The sequence below is a fragment of the Anser brachyrhynchus genome (assembly GCF_964034855.1).
Source record: "Anser brachyrhynchus genome assembly, chromosome: 24".
In the NCBI taxonomy this organism is placed as follows: Eukaryota; Metazoa; Chordata; class Aves; order Anseriformes; family Anatidae; genus Anser; species Anser brachyrhynchus.
This window is the reverse complement of record NC_137717.1, coordinates 7,202,121-7,222,229: the sequence shown is the minus strand read 5'-3', so window position 1 is coordinate 7,222,229 and position 20,109 is coordinate 7,202,121. Positions and strand designations below refer to the sequence as shown.

The 20,109-nt window shown below is 53.2% G+C and overlaps 3 protein-coding genes across 10 annotated transcripts in view; 1 reads left to right on the top strand and 2 right to left on the bottom strand.

The window, feature by feature from the left end:
* The window catches only part of EYA3 (EYA transcriptional coactivator and phosphatase 3), a 67,508-nt gene extending 60,341 nt beyond the window's left edge, over window positions 1-7,167 (top strand). For all 7 annotated transcript variants that reach the window (XM_080566748.1, XM_080566751.1, XM_080566749.1 and 4 more), the window contains 4 exons: window positions 1,974-2,088; window positions 2,489-2,610; window positions 2,880-2,980; window positions 3,813-7,167. In XM_080566748.1, coding sequence (XP_080422874.1) covers window positions 1,974-2,088; window positions 2,489-2,610; window positions 2,880-2,980; window positions 3,813-3,893 — 419 coding nt within the window. In that variant the 3' untranslated portion in view covers window positions 3,894-7,167. The remainder of the gene's footprint in view (window positions 1-1,973; window positions 2,089-2,488; window positions 2,611-2,879; window positions 2,981-3,812) is intronic.
* Window positions 7,168-8,714: 1,547 nt separating this feature from the next.
* Window positions 8,715-12,180, bottom strand: XKR8 (XK related 8). Of its 2 annotated transcripts, none has more exons than XM_080566768.1 (3): window positions 11,860-12,180; window positions 10,688-10,884; window positions 8,715-9,804 (listed from the first exon to the last, which is right to left on the bottom strand). In XM_080566768.1, exons 1-3 carry the CDS (start codon window positions 12,150-12,152, stop codon window positions 9,065-9,067), a joined length of 1,230 nt encoding a protein of 409 aa, XP_080422894.1. In that variant the 5' UTR covers window positions 12,153-12,180; the 3' UTR covers window positions 8,715-9,064. The 2 variants fall into 2 exon arrangements, with proteins under 2 accessions (XP_080422894.1, XP_080422893.1); XM_080566767.1 differs by having other exon boundaries at window positions 12,043-12,167.
* A 1,345-nt stretch (window positions 12,181-13,525) lies between these two features.
* SMPDL3B (sphingomyelin phosphodiesterase acid like 3B) lies at window positions 13,526-20,037 on the bottom strand. Its single transcript, XM_080566761.1, is given in 8 exon segments — window positions 13,526-14,101; window positions 14,103-14,444; window positions 15,571-15,704; window positions 16,308-16,488; window positions 16,639-16,811; window positions 17,402-17,545; window positions 18,099-18,196; window positions 19,634-20,037. Coding segments are annotated over 8 exon segments (1,422 nt in total). The 5' UTR covers window positions 19,951-20,037; the 3' UTR covers window positions 13,526-14,068.
* Between the last annotated feature and the right edge of the window lie 72 nt (window positions 20,038-20,109).

Below are 20,109 nucleotides of genomic sequence, written 5' to 3'. Positions count from 1 at the left end.
TGTTTGAACGTGAAAATTCACTGTTCTGCTAATGCTAACTAGGATCATCTCTCTCTGTAATCTAAGAGGCTGCATCTTCCAAAACTGAACAGTTTTCCAGTGTGCTCTCTGAGTTACGTAGATAGGGTTGGTCAGTCAACCATATATCTCAGAGAAGGATTTGGTGCAGTGTCCCTTTGCTACTTTTGAATGAAAGGCTGCCTATCACCCTGCGTAGAACAGGCCTAAATGACTTATATAACATTCTGCTTAGGAGACCTTTTCACCTATGTCTTCATAAAATCTTTTATTACGCAATTGTCAAGAAGTAAAGCGTTTGTTCTTTTGGTTGCCGTGCTTAGTCTGACATGACATCTCTAAGTCTGTTCACAAAGTCACTTAAAATCTTCTGATTTTGCTTCTCTTCCAATGCCACAGCAGTAATAAAGATGCATACTGCAACTCTATTCCACAGAAGTCAAATGTTGAGAAAGTTTCTGTTTAGTCTGAATCTTAGCATTGAGATCCCTAGGAACACGGTGCTGCTGGAGCAGCTCATCTGACTGTGTGACAGCCTGGTGGGTTGCAGGTTTGAGTACCCTTAGCCTATGCAAAAGAAGCTTGACACAACATTTTCTTTGACGTACTTTCTGAAAAACAAACAAAAAGGGTGGTCAGAACTATAACCTTCAGCCTTAAAAGTTGTATTAATGAAGTCTGCATTTTACTGTACCACAATTACCTTATTTCTGGTAGGGATCAGACATTATTTCATATTTTGCATGTGGGAAACCTGGATGTGGAGTTTTTCAGGACCTGTCTAAAGGTAAAGTAGTTGTCAGCGCAGCCCGGAATGAATCCCTCTGTGGCCTCATTGTCAGAGGACTAGAGTATATTGCGTGTAGTGAGGAGTGGTGGGGCAGGAGTGACAAGGAGGAGTCGTATTGCATGGCTGGAAATTAGGTGGAAACAGTTTCAGACTCAAGGGGCTCTCTTTTTTTTTGTTTTATTTAATAATGGAAGCAGATTTGACTGTATAGGCACCATTTCTGACCGTTTGCAACTGGATGTTTTGAGAAAATGATGTTTAAAAGGCATTAAGTACAGCTCTGCAGAGAAGGACCTGGGAGTCCTGGTGGCCAGCAGGCTGACCATGAGCCAGCAGCGTGCCCTTGTGGCCAAGAAGGCCGAGGGGATGCCGGGCTGCATTCAGCAGTGTTGCCCGCAGGCCAAGGGAGGCGATCCTCCCCTCTGCTCAGCCCTGGGGAGGCCACACGTGGAGCACCGTGCCCAGTTCTGAGCTCCCCAGTACCAGAGGGACACGGAGCTGCTGGAGCGAGTCCAGAGGAGGGCTGTGGAGATGATGAGAGAACCGGAGCACCTGTCGAACGAGGACAGGCTGGGAGAGCTGGGCCTGTTTAGCCTGGAACAGAGGAGACTGAGGGGAGAGCTCATCAGTGTGCATAAATATCTGAGGGGAGGGTGTCGAGAGCACGGAGCCGGTCTCCTTTCAGTCGTGCCCAGCGACAGGACGAGAGGCACAAACTGAAGCCCAGGAGGTTCCGGCTCAATGTGACGGGACATTTCTTTACCGGGAGGGTGACAGAGCACTGGGACAGGTTGCCCAGAGAGGCTGTGGAGTCTCCTTCTCCGGAGATACTCAAAACCCGCCTGGATGCCATCCTGCGCAAGGTGCTCCAGGTGATCCTGCTCTGCTGGGGGGTTGGACCAGGTGATCTCCAGAGGTCCCTTCCAAGCTCAGCCATTCTGTGAGTCTCTGATTCTGTGATTAAGATGGGAAGGGTCCTTGGGCCTGTGTGGAGCAGGAAGTCTGACGGGATGACTGCAGGAGTTCCTTCCCCTGCTGCTGCTTGTGACCTTGCACGACACCTACTCATTTTTTGTATAAGAGTCGATACATTTTGTTGTATGTATCCTAAGAACTGCACAGGGCTTACCAATGCAGCTGAGAAAATGTGTTGCTTGCTTTCCAGGCCTTCTTAGCCCACAGAAGAGGGAAGCTCTGCAGCGACTAAGAACCGACATAGAAGTGTTAACAGATTCCTGGCTGGAAACTGCATTAAAGTCCCTGCTACTCATACAGTCCAGGTATGGAAACTGGAAACGTGTACGTTGCTTTCTCAGTTGTTCTCTCTTAGATTTGCATGCACTTACAGCAATGCTCACAAGTACATTACTGCTGCTTGTCATAGGTTCTAGGAAATGAAGTGAATGTGTGCAGGAACCCCACTCGTGAGCACCCTTTGGGGTCTTTCTATGGCAACATCCTTTGCTAGGAAAGTCCTCTTAATAAGACTGTGCTCAGAAAATTACATTTCTTCGGGAGAATTTTTGTTTAAAACAAATCAAAATCTTGGCCTACAAAGACTCGGAGAAGCAGGGCAGCAAAGTTCATGGCACTTCGGAAAGCTGAGCAAGTTGCCCAGAGTACCCTTCAGCACTACAAGGCGTAGGTGTGCTTTTACAAGTGTGTTTTTTTTTCTTTTAGAAAAAACTGTGTGAACATCCTGATCACAACCACCCAACTGGTGCCAGCTCTTGCCAAAGTTCTTCTATATGGATTGGGCGAGGTGTTTCCCATTGAAAATATTTATAGTGCTACAAAAATAGGTAAGGGTCTGCGCTGAGACACCTGGCATTGAGGTGTCTTTTGTGGGCTAGCTAGGATTTTTACACAGGAAACACAGTTTCTGCAGCTGAGAAGTGCTTGTGACTGCTGTGATGCAGCTAGTCGTGTTAATTGTGGTGGCTTCTGGTCTTATGAACCAAACTGGGTTCCAGTAAGACAAAAATGTATTTTTGTTCTGGGAAGAAGGGGTTAGTTCAGGCTTCTGTTTCTCTCTGCCTAAGGCTCATTATAGTGGTTTCTCTTCTGGCAGGCAAAGAAAGCTGTTTTGAGAGGATTGTGTCACGATTTGGAAAGAAAGTCACCTATGTGGTAATTGGAGATGGGCGTGATGAAGAGGTTGCAGCTAAGCAGGTGGGTTTCTGCAGAGGTGGGATATGGGTTGATGCACAGGGAGGTTACAGTAACAGTCTTTTATTGCAAGTACTCTTTTTCCAAGGCTGAATTCTTCACGCCAGAGGCAGAGAGGGGAAACTTTGCCTTTGCAAGAAATCTTTTACTACATGAAGAGGGGAAGTTATCTGGCTCTTGAGGGTTTAAAGGTTCTGTTTTACTCTTGTCTAGGTTTGAAGTTCATGTGTACTTGCAGACTGTTAGTGTAGCACTGTCCCTGTTTTTACAGGGACAGTATCTTGATGTGGCAGGCCTTGATCAGAGCATGAGTCTATCAGTCAGGGTAATGCAATTTCTCAGAAGCACTGAGGGAGTCAGGACTTGATTGCCAGCAGTCAGATCAATACACAGCATCTACTCTTAGTCTGAATTACAGATAAGGAGCTAAAAGTTTGATTGAACAAGCCTGAGTAGATTGTTCACTCGTGTTAATTAAAGGCAGTTAAGTGCATGGATTACTGTCAGGACAGCATCTCTCGGGCGTCACACTGACTGCCATGTGCCAGAGCTGTCATCCACACAGATTCCCTTGGAGTCTTGGAGGCTTTTCATCTGAGGTTTCCATCATGACTGCCCAAAGTGGCTGATAGTCAGTGCTGGCACCCATCACGAACTATTGTGCAGATAAGATAAGGTTCAGATACCAGTGTGCATACGGCTGAGATCCTTCCTGAGCATGGTATGTGCTGTCACAAATGCTGTATTGCACAACTCTGCAGGTGTACCTTGACTGCTTCCACCTAGCTGCAAAATCACTCCCATAAAATGGACTTTGTTAATCTTCTTGTTACAGCACAACATGCCTTTCTGGAGGATCACAAACCACGCAGACCTTGTGTCCCTTCACCAAGCCCTTGAGTTAGACTTCTTGTAAGACACTGGAGCAAAGGTGTGACTGCAGCTCCTGCAAGCCCTCTCCATTGCTGGGGAGGCAGAAATCTCATACATTTGGGGACTCGATTTTCAGCTTGATGAAGAATACACACCTAATGCAAATTGTGCAGTAGAACGTGACACCAGGTCCTTTCCTCAGGAGCGTAGGCCCTGCCAAGTACAAAAGGTGTCCTATAAAGAAGCACTAGACTCAGCAGAGCTAGAGCTTGTCTGAAGAAGAGACTCACAGAAGCCAGCTGAATTCTTCTAGCAGGTAGTCTCCAGAGTGAAGGGGTAATCCAGTGGAGAAGGCTCTAACAGATACTTCTGCTTTTCTATTCAGCTTAGTTATAGAACCCAAGTAAACATAAAACCTTATTTTTATAGAAAAATACTGACGGCAGAGCTGAATTTCCCTTGTTTTGCAAAGCCGAAAAGAGCTGTTGTTTTTTTCCATGGGAAATACTAATGAAAATGTCAAAATACCTCTACTGATGTGAAAGTGTGTCCTCTCTCCTTTCCTGGGTGTTCAAAGCAGATAATTTATTATGATATCCTTACGTTATTTCTTCAGTGTGGGATTTCTGGAAAATAAAAAGATAAGGGAATGTTTCTGGGGTTCCTCATAAAGGAAAGTGTTGCTGTTGGTTGATCCCATTGGCTTCTAGCCAATGTGTGTACATTGCACATGGCTCCAAACCCTGTTAACAAGTAGTAGGTTGTTGGATTCCAGCAATCCACAACCCAAACTGCAGATCCCACAGATTTTCCTTATATGGGAAAATGAAACTGCCTGTGAACATTGGATACAGCACGACACTATTGCAGATAGTGCTGAGAAGTGAACAGAAACCTCATTTGGACGAGGAATAATTTGAGAGAGAACTAAATCCTCATAAATGTTACAAAGAAGGGTATGGTAACTAATCTTCACCTCTGCTTTTCTGACTCCATTTGTGAGAGTATGTTCCTTTTAGTAGAATCAGATTCAATTTTCTTATATTCTTCTTTGCATTAGCCTAACTCTACATAGTTAGAAACAAAATAAAATCCTTGTTAAGGGGGACTTAATTTTGTAAGACACTGTGACTTGCCAGCCTGGAGCACACTGACCTTGGAAGTGATGATTACACTGATATTTTTGCTACTATCTCGGAAAAAAAGGGGGGAGTCAGTGACCTGCAGTACCACTAGCCAGAAATAACCAGCTGAAGACCGGGTGCTGGCACAGGGGGCTGGTTTTGTGTGAGATCAGGCTGTGTTTGGTGGTGTCTGCCACCTGCCTGTACCCTGATGGCACAAAATCGGCAGGCGCCTGAAGCTTTTGTACAGAGGCCAGATGTCTGGCTCAGCAGGAAAAGCAGAGGTGTGTAGTGGGGCTCAGCAAACACCGCAGCTGCACCCAAACTCTTCCAGATCTCATCTGCAGCCCAGCGTAACCCATCTGGGTCTGGTCTGAAAGACCCAACCTGTCACTTCGGGAGGACGCTGACCCACTCAGGCTGTGCCTACAGAAGCAGGTGATATCTGCTGCATTCCTTTCATGGCATTAATTACTGAGGAATAATTTCCATCGGTGCTGGGGGAGTTGCTGTGTTGGCTCAGCCCATGCACTGTGATGTGGCCTGTGAGTGACGGGTTGGTGTCTGTCCCTGTGCTGGCTCTGGTCACCACTGCTGAAGAGGTGCTAGGGCATTGGATCCCCAGAGCTGAGGGACTGAACATGGAGGTCTCTGTTTCAGATGTTCCTAGCTCCAGTTTTGGTTTTAAAAAATATATAAAAATCAGAGTTTTTCCTCACTCCAAGATGGCCAGGAGTCAGGAGCCATCTGCTTTCCATCCAGCTCCTTGCTAGGTGTTGGCCTAGTGCTTTGCTCTCAGGCGGACGCTCTGGGTCTGCATATTTTCACAGGGAACCGCTGCTTCAGGATTGTGCTGTGTGCGTGTAGCAGCTGCTGCCTGTGAGCAATGTGAGCTCTTGTCCCATCAGAAGACCTGAGGAGCCAATTTCTGCTTTCATGCTGTGGGTGCATGCTGGTGTTTGGCAGCAGCGTGAGCCCTGTGCAGAGTGGGAGGATGGAGATGGCGCAGGGCTGAGAGTTAGGTTCACCTGAGGGCTCTGAAGAAGACTTGTTACTGCATCAGCAAGAGCAGATCTGAGAGGAAGGGAGCCATGTGGAGAAGCAGCTCCATTGTTTCTGAAATGTTCCTAGATCAGGACACCTCTAAGTTACGGAAGAGTCTGTGCTGGTTCCTAAATCTCTCTCTGCAGGTCCCCAGCCCATCCAAAGGTCTTGTAAGCAGGCTTGGAGATGTCCCAGCCTGTGAGCACGTCTTGTACTCCAGCCAGCTGAACTTTGGGATGGAAACCCGTGCCTTAACCTCCCACTGCCTGGCACAGGGAAGTGGCCTCGCTGCTTCACTAACGTCTAAAGTCGCTTGCAGGAGAGCCATGTCGGTCCATGCTAGGAGGTGGGATGTGTTTTGCCCAGGCACTCACAGCGAGTGCTGGAACCAAGGTACCAAGCAGCCCAGAAGCTGGCAGGCTTTGCTTTGTGTTTGTTTACTTTTAAAATGTTTTAAAGAAACTTTAAGATGGCAGCAAAATTTTAGCTGAGTGTGGACCTGTTGCAGCCAGTGACATTTCATACTGCTATTTATACGATGTCTCCTTGAATGTATGTAAAGTACTTTTATAATAGGAGGTTGATGGTACATTTCTGTGTTTGTTTAATAATAAAGGTTGACCTGGCTATTTTATTTTTTTTCCCCCGCTGCTGGCTGATGTTAAGACTTTGCCTGTCTCGTGTGGCAGGTACAGCCTCTTTAACCAAGCATTGATTTGCTTCTGTGTCTCTTTGCTCTCCTGTTATTCCTGACCTGGCTGTAAGCTGAACCGCTGATAAATCCAAATACGTGAACGAACGCCCGCTGGCCTGCTGAGCTGGCCTGGGTGCACACAAGCAGCTGCTGGCCTCCTCCCTGCTTTTAACTGCAGATGCAGAGTCTTAAAAACCAACCGTCTGATCACGGTGTGTGTGGTGCCTCCACATGCTCTGGGGGAAATGCCAGTGTTGGCCCTCAGCCTGCGGTGGCGCAGAAAGCAGCAGGAGCCCCCCCGAGCCCGCAGCAGCCTTTTCTGCGCTGACATCCCAGCACAGCGGAAGGAGGGGAGCCCCAGGGGCTGCTGGCTGCGCAGCCGTTGCCTGTTTGTGTTCTGTGTAACGGGAGCTGTCCTATGAACTGGAAAAAAAATAAAGTCTTTATTTTCTATAGTCAGTGCTTCAGTCTGTTCTCTGACAGCCCCTCCCCGCAGCTGGTCCCTGCCCTCGGTGCTGGCCCTGGCTGGGGTCAGTGACAGCGAAGGCGTTTGGGTGGCTGCGCCTCAGGTCCCAGCACAGCCCCTGGAGGGCCCTGCTCTCCTGGGGGTTCCTGCAGGAGACAGCAGTGCAGTTCCACGACCTTTGGCTCTGCTCTGCTGCCCACGTAAGTCACATCATGCTTGGGTAGTGAGGCACAAACCCTGCCTTTCCCCCCCCCCCCTTCCCTTTTTGCACAAGTCCAGCAACCAACTTCCTCCAGTGGCACCACAGCACAGCTGCTGCACCAGCCCTTTGGCCTGGGCTTATCTTGTGGCAGGTTCATGGGACAGGAGCAGTTCAGCTGCATCTGGCTGCCTCCCCCTGCACCGCCCTTCCCTCAGCACCTGGTACGGGCCAGTCCCCTCCTGCGACGGGGGGGTGGATGGGGAAGGGGCTGTGGTGGGCCACACAACAGCAGCAGGAGCCAGGAGGTGCCTCGGAGCCTGCTTGGGCAAGCACCGTGTGTCCGGGCAACGGGGCCAGGCTCTGCCACAGTTCCCGTGCTGCAGCCCCATGTCTGGCCCTCAGCCCTGCGCCACCGTTACAGCCAAGAAACCGACCCTGGGTCGTTCCAGCCTGGTCACAGCGGTAGCTGGTGGCGGTAGGAATGGCTACAAAGGGACTGTAAGGGGACAAATAAGCCACAAGTGCTGAGCCAAGCTGCAGCCCCACCAGCCTGGGCCCAGGGTGCGTGTGGGGGTGTGGGGCAGCAGACACGGGGCAGCGGGGCCTGGCCCCAGCTCCCGGCCGTGCTGTGGCTGCCCTGAGCTGCCCCAGGGACAAGAGCATGGGCACAGCGCAGGGCCTGCCGCCCAAGTGCCTCTCACCCTGCTCACGCAAGCTCTTTCTGCAAGTGATGATGGAGGAGGAGCGGCTTGCTGGGGGCTGCAGAAACTCCAGCACAGGCCCCTCCGCAGGCAGGAGCTGCTTTGTCCTGTGCCCTCTCTCTGCACAGGAGCCGAGCTCCTGAAGAGAGCTGAGCTCAGCGCTGCCCATCTCCCCGGACAGCGGGAAAGGCATCAAGGGGCAGCGCGAGCAGGGCCCTGTGTGAAAGTGCTCCCACGTTTTCAAAGTGGTGAAGCGCTGCCAGGAGGTGAGGCCACTACTTACATGAGCCCTGGCCCCGCATCCCACCCCAGGACCCCTCTAACACCCGACAGAGCTGCAGGCACCCTACAACCGCTGCCCTCCCAAGGCAGCCACTCTCCCAGGTGGGTGCCAGGCTGCACAGAGAGCCCTCACCTTCTTCTCTGCCCCTCTCAGCAGGGCTCCGAGTCACACCTCGATACTGGGCAATTTTTGACCTTAACAGCAAAACACCAGAAGTGGGAAAATTCTGCCTGCAAACAGAAACACCCACAGCTGCTGCCAAGGAGGGAATGAGCCCTCTACTACCAGCAGCCACGTCCATGAGGAGCAACCTTGGCAGCAGGCACCAAGAGAGGCACAGACAAAGAGGATGAACAGTTGTTTTGTTTGTTTTTTTTGAAAAGCCTAATAATAAATAATGAGAGAGGTTGACACAACAGTGCATTCACAATGTACTGGCCTCTGCCCTGAGCACCGTGGCTCTCCTCCAGTGCAGCAGTGGGAGCCCTGCTTTGTGCCGTGGGACTGGCCAGGCACTCGCAGATCTCCCCAGCTTTCGGCCCAGCCCCTCCAGCATCCCGGACGTAGCACCAAGCTGCCCAAAACAGCAGCCTGGGGCACACAGAGGAATAACTGAGAGCACTAGCAAACCTATCTCCCCAGCAAGTCAGAACGCCTTGACGAGGCAGGACTCCTCCCTGAGAAGCTGGAGGACCCGGCCTCAGACAGCAGCGTCGGCAGCAGCAGCCCCGTTCAGCAAGTGCTGCTCTGCCAGGACAGGTACCACGAACTGGCGCTGGGCCAGCCACTGCATCCTCCTGTTCACAAGGTCCGGCTCCAAGACAGTCCGAAACTCCAGCCCATCGGTCCTCCTGTTGGCATCCACCTCATCATAGCTGTCCTGCTGCTGGGCTCGTGCGCTGGGGTGCAGCCACTTGTAGTAGCTGACTCTCAGCAGCAGCCCCAGGAGATAGCAGGGCAGGGCAGCAGAGACCACCGGGATGAGGTACAAGTGCTCGTCCGAAGGGGAGCGGCACAAGAGCCAGGACAGGGCCAGCAGCGTGCTGTCCACCAGGATGAAGCCATGATAGATGATGCTGCGGTACAGCGTCCTCCCCGGAGCCACGTTGAACCAGCTGAAGTACAGGATCACAGCCACAATGGCCCGGTAGAGCTGCTCAGGGCCAGGCGACTCCATGAAGTCCGTGCCCTGCAAGCTGACCCAGAGGAACATCGCCAGCCACACGAGCAGGAAGTGAACAGCGACGCCGTAGGGCCACAGCAGGGCAAAGAGGGCGACCACGAGGATGCGGGGGCAGGTGAGGGAGAGGTTCCACAGGAAGTAGACAGCTGAGGAGCCCAGGCTCAGCTCATACTTGTCCTGCAAGAAGGAGCGCAGGGACTGGTGATAGTCCAGCAGAGACCAGGTCACACACAGGAAGGCAGTGCAGATCCCCAGTCCTGCAAACACAGCAGCAGAGATGCAACGGGCAGACCGAGCTGGGGTTGGCCCTGCTCCAAATATCGCCCTGCCAGACATTGCTAAAACGCGCATCCCACCAGCATGCAAAGCAGCAGCCCTGGGGAGTCAGAGCATCAGCACCTCTGTTTCTTCTCTTGCCTCCCTGGCTTCCCGCCCTCCCCAAGGAGCAGGCTGGTGCCGCTCCTGGAGGACTTCTCCCTTGCCCAAGCCTGGCGGCTGGAGCAGGAGATGGGGAAGAGGCGCCAGGACCAAAGAGCTCTGCAGAGCCCATTTCCCCAGCCAGGGAGACCCCCAGCCCACAGTGGCAGGAGATGAGCTCTGGCTCCACAGAGCCAGGACACGGTTCAGCTCCCTGCTTCTTCACAGTGATACTTAGGGGGCTCATCCCCTTTCTGGGATGGGTACCAAAGCACCTCCTCCACGGGCTCCGCTCCACTCTCCACACGTGTCCCCAACAGCACCTCCCTGCTCCCCAGCATGCTCCTGACTGCGCTCCTGACCCTTGGGCCCTGGCCAAGGGCATGCTGTGCTGTACAGGACCACAAGGTGAGGTAGGTGCAGGGGGGCGCACCTCAGGCACAGCCTAGGGGACACAGGGGAATGATCACAGAGGCCCCCCAGCTTCAACCCTCTCCAGGCCCAGCGTAGGCCAGTGGGGCACACAGGACTGGGTCCACCCTCTTGCATATTCTATCAAGGAAGCGATGGATGTGAGACGTGAATGACTGGAGAACCTCAAGCAAAGGCAGAAGAACAGCATCCTGCTCGGTCCTACAGCCTGCAGACATCCTACCAGGTCCCTCCTGCCCTTCAGGCTCAAGCCTGCAGCCCACAACCCCTCCCCAGTTCCAGCCCCCTCACCCTGGGATGGCTCTGCCTTGTTCGTCCGCAGGATAACGTAGAGGAGCAGGGTGAGCTGCGGGGTGTTCTCCAGGAAGGTCTCGAAGAGGCGCAGCATGCTGATGTCATGGGAGAGAAAGGCCATGCGGTTCTGCTCCTCCTCCGACGCTGCCTTTGCCCAGCACACCTTCCAGCCCACCTTCAGAGCGTGGAGACACCTGCACGGGGCCACGGCTGCGGTGAGGAGCTGCGTGGGGCCAGGGGCGCCTGCAGCAGCGCGCCCATCGACAACCACGCGCTGCCCTGGTGGGACACGTGGCACCAGCAAGTCCGAGCCTGGAGCTGCCGCTCATTTCAGCTCAGTCTTAAGCAATTCCCTTCCCCACGACAGAGGTACACCAGCAAGGTGCCAGCCCCCACCAGAGGGGTCCCGCAGCAACCGCCCCGTGCCCCCTGCACAGCTTCCAGGCCTTTCACGTACAAGAGCTTCTCTGCCCCTGGCATCTGCTTGCTCGTGCACCAGGAAAAAGAAAACCGAGGCACCGAGCGGTGCGCGTCCTCCCCTCTGACCTAACCCCTGATTTCTGCGGGGGAAGTTCAGCAAGCAGCCAGGCCGTCTCCTTCAGCGGGGAGGCAAGGCACACCGTGGCCGTGCTGCCCCCCGAAAAGAAGGGGGGAGCAGAAGCCAAAACAGGATCCGTGCTCTGCTCCACCGTCCTGGGAGCTGATCTTCGCTCCTGGGAACAGAGACGGACGCAGGCGCTATCTTTACTGTAAAAAGACGAGGCACCGTCTGGTCTCGACGCTTCCGCTCGCTGTCGCTGGTTGCCACGCCAGAAAGGGCCGGCAGCGAGGGGCAAGGAGAAGCCGGGCGGGCAGGGGGGTGACGACCGGCCCTGACTCGGGGCCGAAAGCGCGGGACCGGGGCCGCGGTCCGGGCCCGTCCCGCAGGGGGCGGCCGCGGCTCTGCCGGGACGGGGCCCGGGCGGGGCCCGCTCCCAGCCCGGGGCCGGGGCCGGGGCCAGGGGCGGCCCGGCGGGGCCGGGGGGGGACACCCGGGGGGGGACACCCGGGGCGGGGGTCGAGGCGCCGGCGGGGCCGGAGCCGCCACGGAGGGAGCGGAGAGCGCGGGGGGTGCGGGCCGGGGCGGGGGGGGGTGGGACACGAGAGCGGGGCCCTGCCCCGGGCCGTACCTGTAGAAGAAGCCGAGCTGGAGGAGGTGGAGGGCGGCGAGCAGGCAGCGGGGCAGCTCGGGGCGCAGCGCGGCCGGGTCGGAGCGGAACCAGAGCCAGCTGCAGGCCTGGGCGGCGGCCGAGGCGGCGGCCAGCAGCGCCAGCCCCAGCGCGGCCCAGCCGGGGTGCCCGGCCCGCGCGTACCCCGCCGCCACCCAGGCGTCCGCGCACACGTCCAGCGCCGCCGCCGCCGCCCCCGCCGCCGCCAGCAGCAGCTGCAGCGGCCCGAACCGCGGCGGGCACCGCGCCGCCATGCCCGGGGCCGCCACCGCCCGGCCCGGCCCGGCCCGGCCCTCCCGGCAGCGCCGCCCCCCGGCCCCAAGCCCGGCCCCTGGGGCGGCTCCTTGGCCCCGCTTCTCCCCCCGCGGAGAAGAGGCCCGGCCTCACAGAGCGCTCAGTGCTCGGCGGCGCGGTTTTATTGCCCCGTGAACTTTGTAATCGTCCCCCCCCCCACTTAATCCGTGCACAGCAGCCGATTTACAGGGGGCTTGGCACCGCGACCCTTTGACGGGCCGGCAGCGCCCGCCCCGAGCACGCCCCCGGGGAGCCGCTCCCGCCCAGCCCAGCCCCGCGGGCTCCTCTGCCGCCTCCCGGGGCTGCGGCCCCGGCCGCTTCCCCCACCAGCCCTCCCCGCCCACGTCGGGAAGCTGCAAAGCAGATCCCGGGACAGCCAGAAATCAGAGCGGTGGGTTCGAAGTACTGCCACGTGGAATGCCGATGCAAACAGCAAGGTGATTTTCAGGACACAGCAAAACCTAGAAATGCTCGCCGTCCACTAGCATTCCCTTTCGGATCCTGCAGGGCCAGGAGCAGGAGGGCAGATGCTCAGAGAGGGGCCCGGGCCGTTACAAGGACTCCAGCACCAAACCAGCTGTCCCAGGACCGGCTGGAAGCACCGTGACCGTCCTGACGGTCTGCTAGAGCAGACATCTGCATCCCTCCCTCCCTGGCACCTGTATGTGCTGTGACAGTGGTCCCGTATACACTCCTGAGCTGTACCAGGGGTAAATACCAACTTCGGCCAAGCTGTTCCTCCTGTGTCCTTGCTTCTCTTCCAACACGTCTGTTCCACTGCCACTTCTCTCGTGGGCCTGACACCTCACTCACGTGCCTGACCTACACTGCTCAGCTCACAGGTGACTGTTTTCATCCTTCCTTTTGCAGCTCTTTTCGTTCTTCGAACCTTACTTCTCCAGCAAAATGGTTTGCAGGTACCATGCAGACAGCCTGCAAGAGTAGCCTGGGACTGCACTGATACAGCAAGGTGCTCAGGCTGTATGCAGCACCCTACTGCCTTACAAGCTCCTGCTCACTTTAGCCTGCAGTCAGACCCCTGGAATCTGCATTTTACAGACAATGAGAGTATTTCTTCACTGGCTCATCCACCTGTACCTGGAAGGCCCAGAATTACTTTGTATTTGTTCCCTTGTGGTTCTCACAGGAGCTGAGCAAAGCCCAAAGCTGGCAAATTACCAAATCATTAAGTCTTTCTTAACAGTGAAGTAGTCAAGGTCAGTTTGCAATGCCCAGCTGAAGTTAGAAAATAAGTGTATGAGAGTTAACAGAACACAGAAGATGCTTGGAAAAAAGAAAAATAAAATCAAGCTTATACTGGAACCGTATCTTGGACGCTGACACGTGAATGTCATGGCCTAAACTTGTTTGCAATTCATACACTGTAAAAGGAAGCACTAACCCCACCTGGCTTTGCTCACAAACCAGAGGGAAAGCTGCCGCTGTACAAGGCCACCAAAACTTTGCAGGCCACCAGTTCTGCCATCTTTTCAGAAGAGGAGTGTGTGCCAAAATGAAGAATTCAGCTGGCAGCAGGCTCCTCAGGAGTATGTGGCAGCTCACAGTTCTCATACATTCGGAAGGTAAGTTAAACTTTATGGGGAGGCCTGGATTTCATCTGATTTCTGCAACTACCACAGAAGTCGCAGCGGAAGGAAGACAAACCCTCTGATGCAGGTCAGTCTGGCACAAAAAGGCAACATAGCAATCACTGATACATCGAGCCTTTCTAGAAGTGGTCTAGTTGACATCGTAGAACTTTTACTAGAAGACGCTGATTTTGTCTTAGTTTCCAAATAAGTTCTCAATTCCGAAAGCATTCACAATTGCTAATTCACTGTGAAACTGTCCTCTCCTCATTCATTCTTGATCTAACTCATGAGACTGCTTGCTGGGGACTGAAGAGCCCCTAAGAGCAAGCAGAGTAATAAAAGGCAAACACTGGTGATGGCAGTAGTAGAGCTGTTGGCTTTAACGCACTCATCGTATCTTGTAAAATCAATTTCCCTGATGGCACAAACATGGTCAACACGGCAGTCCTCCCCACACAGGTCGAGGTCATATTTGACAGAATTAAACTCGTAATATTGCTGTAGGTACTTTGCATCCTTCGATATCCTCTCTAGCACTGTCTGCATGGAGTGTGCAGAGCCATCTGGGATTTGGAAGGCTTCCGTCAGCCTATACTCTTCCTCCCATACTGGGCCCATCATGTTGGCACGTGTTAAGTTCAAGTAGTAAGTCACCACATCCTGCAGAGTGAGAAAAACAGAACAACGACAAATCAGGAGAAGATCAGCCCTTGAGTGAAACGTTTGCCTAGGATGCTATCAGCCCCTTCTCCCAGATGCCAGTGTGTAACAGAGTGAAGCGTATTCACAGATTGGCAGCAAGTAACACATCTCCCAGCCCAGTGAGGGGCGAGCCATCTCCCAACAGGGGCTTTCTATCAAGACGTCAACCTGGGGATAGACGATGCAGGTGAGAGCCTCCAGAACACACCACAGAAGAAGCATTATCCCATCTACTATTTCATAAGGAATGAAGGGATGGCTTTTCTCTGTCTGATTTTTATCTCCAAACATCAGGAACGTTGTGCCTGGCCTACTTTAAAAATCACTCTGGTATATATCATCAATACAGTTCACTGGCAGAGCTGAGGCCTGGAGCAGTGTAACTTACTGAATGAAATTATTTTCTCAAACATGAGCAACTTAAAGAATAAAGTTTTTCAAAAGTTCTGTTCTCAGTCTCTTGCCCTTTTTCTCTCAGCTTCACTAGCTCCCTTGTCTTATGCAGTGTATTTTAGGACAGACAAGAATAAATTTCTTATCCTATAAACATGTGCAGAGCTGCTTTAACCCATTGCAAAGAAAGGCACAAAACACCATTCACAAGTAAGAGACAAATCAAACAGAAGCAGACCCTACAATTCACCTAAATTCAGATCCCATTATAAATGAATCAATTCAGCAGTTAGGGGGGGCCCAAATAAGCTTCTAGACAGTTCATATTTTTTCGAGGGGGTTCAACAAGTCTGTCAGTTCCCAAAGAGAAGTCCTGTGATCCATATTGCCTGCATGGTAAAGCAAGTATCAGAGGAGACTAACTAAAGACACAAAGAACGTAGCGAAGTCTTTCCTGCGCTGGCCTGGAATGCATCCCGGCAGGAGGCCTGGACCAGCTGAATGTGGTCACCTTGCCTTCACTCACTGACGCTCTTACTAAAACTTTGTGCAAGCTATGAGACTGAAGTATCTGGTTAGAGGTTGTCTCCAGCAAAGCCTCTTCTATTCTGCAGTTCTGCCTGTTTAAACCACAGGAAGGAATTAAAATACCCTTCTAAACCGCAGTGCAAAGTACAAGGGGATCCCCTACCTGCACTTGAAGTGTGTCGGGATCATAGTCAATCACCCGGATCCCAGGGTTGTTGGCTCCATTGTTCACTCCAGGTAATGTTGTTTTCCAGGGAGTCACTCCGGGGGCCAAGAACATGACATTGATTGGAGAACCTTAATGAAAAGGCAAAACAAACCATGAATTCGAAGTCGCTCCAGACTGCAGCGAGCATCTCGGGAACAGATCACCCTGCAAACAGCTTTGTCACCAGCCCTAGTTCCAACAGCGCGTGCCTAAAGACCAGCACGTTGAACAGCATGAGGAATTGAACATGGGACTGCTGCAACTAAGAAGAGGCTTTCCACATCTGTAGAAGACTCTTACGGTGAGGGGTGCACAAGAGAACCACGCTCAAAGGACACCCAGAGCACTACCCACAAACCCAATGCAAAGGTTCGTAATCGCTCCCTTATGTCTCAGCTAATGTCCAAAGCCCATCAACATGCAGTAAGATCAGCATCGAGGGCAAACTACAAAATTTGAGGGGAAACAGGGAGGAGAGCAGGAGCTACAGGTTGTGGGTAGGGATCATGGCCGTTGTCGTGTTTTGTTGACCAAAGCATTTTACTAAATTTTTTAGAAAGTAAGATAAAAACAAGCCTCTTCTGGCTTTCCAGCTGCATTTGGTTGGCAGTCACTGAAAATTCCCACATACAGTGATTTTATTGGGGTTGGCAGAGATACCATGCAAAGATGTGGGTGACCAGAACCAGTACCTGTATCACTGTAAAACATCCGAAAGCTGTCTGTGTGATGGTGTCCGAAAAACTGGGCAGCAATCACTCTGTGGTGCTTCTGCACAATTTTCAAGTATCGTTTATTAAAATCACTCCGGAACCAGGGCTTGCCTCGTTTCTTCTCGAAGAAACCAGGAGGGATGTGCCCCACAATGTAGACCTACAAAAGTGAACAGCCACACTGAACGCAGAGCCCATACTTCCTACAGAGCACTGGCTGGCGGTGACTGCACGGAGGGGAGATCAGGGGCAAGAAGAGCTTCCATGCTGGGAGAAGCTCTCTGCGAAGTTTGTTTGTTTATTTTAATACCATTTCTTCTGCTTTAGAGGCATTGGTCAGCGTTTCTTCCAGCCACTGGAACTGCCCTCCAGGATCTTCCTCGCCAGCTGTCTCACTATTCTGATCATAGTACAGATTGGTATTGAGAACAATCATTCGCCCCCTTGTATTTGGGCTGGGCAGCTTCTCACTGTAGAAGGCTCCTGCAAAATGCAACCATCAGGGAAGGAGCTGGAGGTCTGGTCCAGTTGGCTATCGTGACCCCAGATCCCTGTGTTTCCACCTCTCTCAGCTCTCTTTGTCAATAGCCACAGCAGAGTCACTGGACAACGCGCCAACAGCGCTCTGACCAGTCCAAGTTGGGTACTTGGTGCGACTCTTCCCTATGCATCTCTTGCCCCTCTTAGGCCTCTCACGGTGAAGGTAGATGCTGCACAAGGACAATGTGCAGGAGCAGGAGCTGGGCAGTTGTAGAGAGCCACGGTGCTGGCCTGTACCAACAGCTTGCTTAGAACACATTTCCCCCCCTCTCCCCCTCACCAAAGCTTACCACTGTGCATCCTCTGCAGGGATACTTGCCAGTAACTCAAAGAAAGCAGGAGAGATTAAAGCATAGAGAAATTTCTTTTCTCACATGCAGTAGAACTCAGTGCTAGAAATCAGCATTAAATTGTACCCTTTCCCTGAAAATACTGTTGCTCTGAGCATAAAAGAAGGGAAAATGACTTGTGATGTTCTCCGAATCAGCCCCAGTTCTCCAGAGTGCTGCCAATATGAGCCAGTGGTGCTATACCTGCTCTGAACAGAGGAATAGAAGCTTCATTCAACCAGGGACGCCACATTTCAGCTGTTTGGTTGTAGATCCTGTGCCCCTTTCCTGGAAACTGATTCTTGGGGTGGAAGTCGTGATTGCCCATAGCCGCATAGACTTTAGTATCTAGAGACAGAGACAAGGAGGCACAGAGAAGTCCACGCTTGTTTCAGAGTTCATCCTCATCAAAGTTCTTCAATGCACTTGCAGACTCAAAAAGAATAGCATGGCTTGAGAGCTTTATAAGAGCATTATCACCCACACTACACACACACGGTTGCATCGACGGGATGCAATGCTGCAAAGACAATCCCTCCTTCGAGCAAGCCACCCAAAGACATGGCTTTACAGATGAATCAATGAGCTCTCACCATTGGTAACACTCCTTCCCCCACTGTCGAGACAGATAACATAAAAAGAATTTTTGCAAGCTTTTTTGTCTTAATGAGTGATTACAGAAACTTTTTTTTCCTCTCTTCTGCGTTAACCAGAATGCATCAGGTGCCTCAGTACAGACATGCCTCACTCCATACAGCAACTAACAAGAGGACAAAGGAGTCATATCACCCACAGCCTTTCTGGGCCCTCCCCCTTCCCTGTTATGTCATTGCTCCACACCGGTAAGTCCTTCCCATGAAACTCTGTACTTCTCTCCCCTTTTCTTTCCCTCAAGTCCTACCTGGAAATACCTGTTTTATCAGAGAGGTCAGATTTTCAATTATGTGTAGAACCTTTTCTTCTCCAAGACTCTCGTTGGGGACATGAGGAGTATCATCTCTGGAGAAACAGAAACAGCATGGTCAATGCCTTTGTCTAGCAAGACATATGCTTAAAGTGATAAGCAAGGCAGAGAGCTTGCACTTGTGCCCTCTGTTTTCTTTTTGTCTCTTAGAAGATAAAGTCAGAGGCTTTTGGGGGTAGGAATCGGCACTATGCTGGCTAGCCACAGCATTGAAGGAGTTTCAAGGAATCACTCAAAGTGAAAACTTGCCCCACTTTATTATACCTTGATAAACCTATACACAAGCATAAGAAATGGAGGCTCACCCTACTTCAGGGCATTTAATACAGCTGATCGGAGATCATAAAAGAGAAAGCATTTTGCAATCTCAGGGCAAAATTTGATCAGCAATAGGGGAACAAATCTGTTTGTACTCAAGATACCAACAGGATAACAACTCTTTCAGTGAAAATGAAACAAATGGATGCCTTCATTAAGGCAGCAATCACTGAGATCTGCCTCCAAAAATCTGGCAGACGCACACTTCAGTGTTTTCACTAATATGCTTATGGCATTTGCAGATGATGCTGGGCTATCAAGGATTACAAGCCCATCAGAGAGGAAGATCAAAACTCAAAACAATGTCAAAGAACTGGGGGAAATTGACTCTTACTTTGATTTTTTCTTTTTAATTATAAAGACCAATGACATAACTATTTCTGAGTAGGAACAATCTTCCGCGCACATACAAAGCAGGAACAATGAATTTAGCAACTGCACTGTGAATCAGGACAGCCTGAAGAAACGCCACAAGCTGTTTTCCAGCCTTCTCCTGATGCCTCTGACAGGCAGGGTTTGGGGCACCAACACAAACGGCACGTCCCACACCTGCAAGTTTTTCAGGTATTCACGCTCTGCGTGAAGTCAGCCAGAGCTGGCAACAATTTAAAGGAAAAGAAAGGGATGGTGAATTGCAACACCTTCCCTTCGTTTATTTAGTTTCTCACGGACGGGCCTGTCGGGAGCACAGCTCCCATCGGGAGGCCTTCTCGCGGCCATGCTCTCGCCAAGCCTCCGGGTTACATTATAAGACAAGCCCAGATCTCACCTCTCCAAAAGGGCTACCACACAGGCAGCCCCACGTCTGCCACAAACCCTTCACGGCCGGGCCCTCCGGCTCCCCGGTCTCTCCTCGAGGCTCCCATCCGAGCCCTGGCGACCCCGGGAGCAGGCGGGACCAAGCCACGACCCGAGAGCACGAGCACCCACAGAACCGGCGCCGCCGATTCCTCGAGCACCTGACGGTTTCCCCTCGCGGCCGAAGCTCTCTACAGACGCGGACACGAGCGGCCGGCTCCCACGGCGTCAGAGAGAAAAAAAAAAGAGAGAGAGACGCAGAAACAGGCGAGCCCGAGGAGCCCGGGGCGCGTCGCTCCCGCCCGCACGGCCGCTGCCCCCGGGCAGGGGAGGCGGCCGCGGCGCGCAGCCCTCACCCGCTCCACAGGACGAAGTCCGGCCGGCGCAGGAGGCCGCGCATGGCGAAGACGGAGGAGTTGAGCAGGCGCCAGGGCGCGTCGCACAGGTAGCTGCCCCACGGCCCCGCGCCCGGCCCGGCCTGCGAGCCGCCCGACGGGCAGCCCTGCCCGGCCGCCGCCGCCGCCTCGTACTCGGGGTCCCAGTGCAGGTCCGTGACGTGCCAGAAGCGCCCCGCCGCCGCCGCTCGGGGCCGCCGGCCGGGCAGCGGGGCGCGCTCCCTCCGCTCACCTGCCAGGGCCAGCGGCCACAGCAGGAGGAGCACGGCCGCCTTCATGCCGGCCAGCGGCTGCCGTGCCGTGCTGTGCCGAGCCGAACCGAGCCAAGCAGTGCCCCGCCCTGCCCTGCCCTGCCCTGCCCGCCCCGCCCGCCCCGCCCCGCCGCCGCCGAGCCGCCCCCTCGCAGCGCCAGCGCTCCCCGCGGCGCCGCCAGCCTC

What these genes read in the sequence shown, in the direction of transcription:
- XKR8 (XM_080566768.1), bottom strand. Translation starts at nt 12,152, where the DNA reads ATGGCGGCGCGGTGCCCGCCGCGGTTCGGGCCGCTGCAGCTGCTGCTG. An exon ending in CAGCTCGGCTTCTTCTACAG is followed by an intron (nt 10,885 to 11,859) that starts GTACGGCCCGGG and finishes GGCCCCGTGCAG; the next exon opens with GTGTCTCCACGCTCTGAAGG. An exon ending in CAAGGCAGAGCCATCCCAGG is followed by an intron (nt 9,805 to 10,687) that starts GTGAGGGGGCTG and finishes CTGTGTTTGCAG; the next exon opens with GACTGGGGATCTGCACTGCC.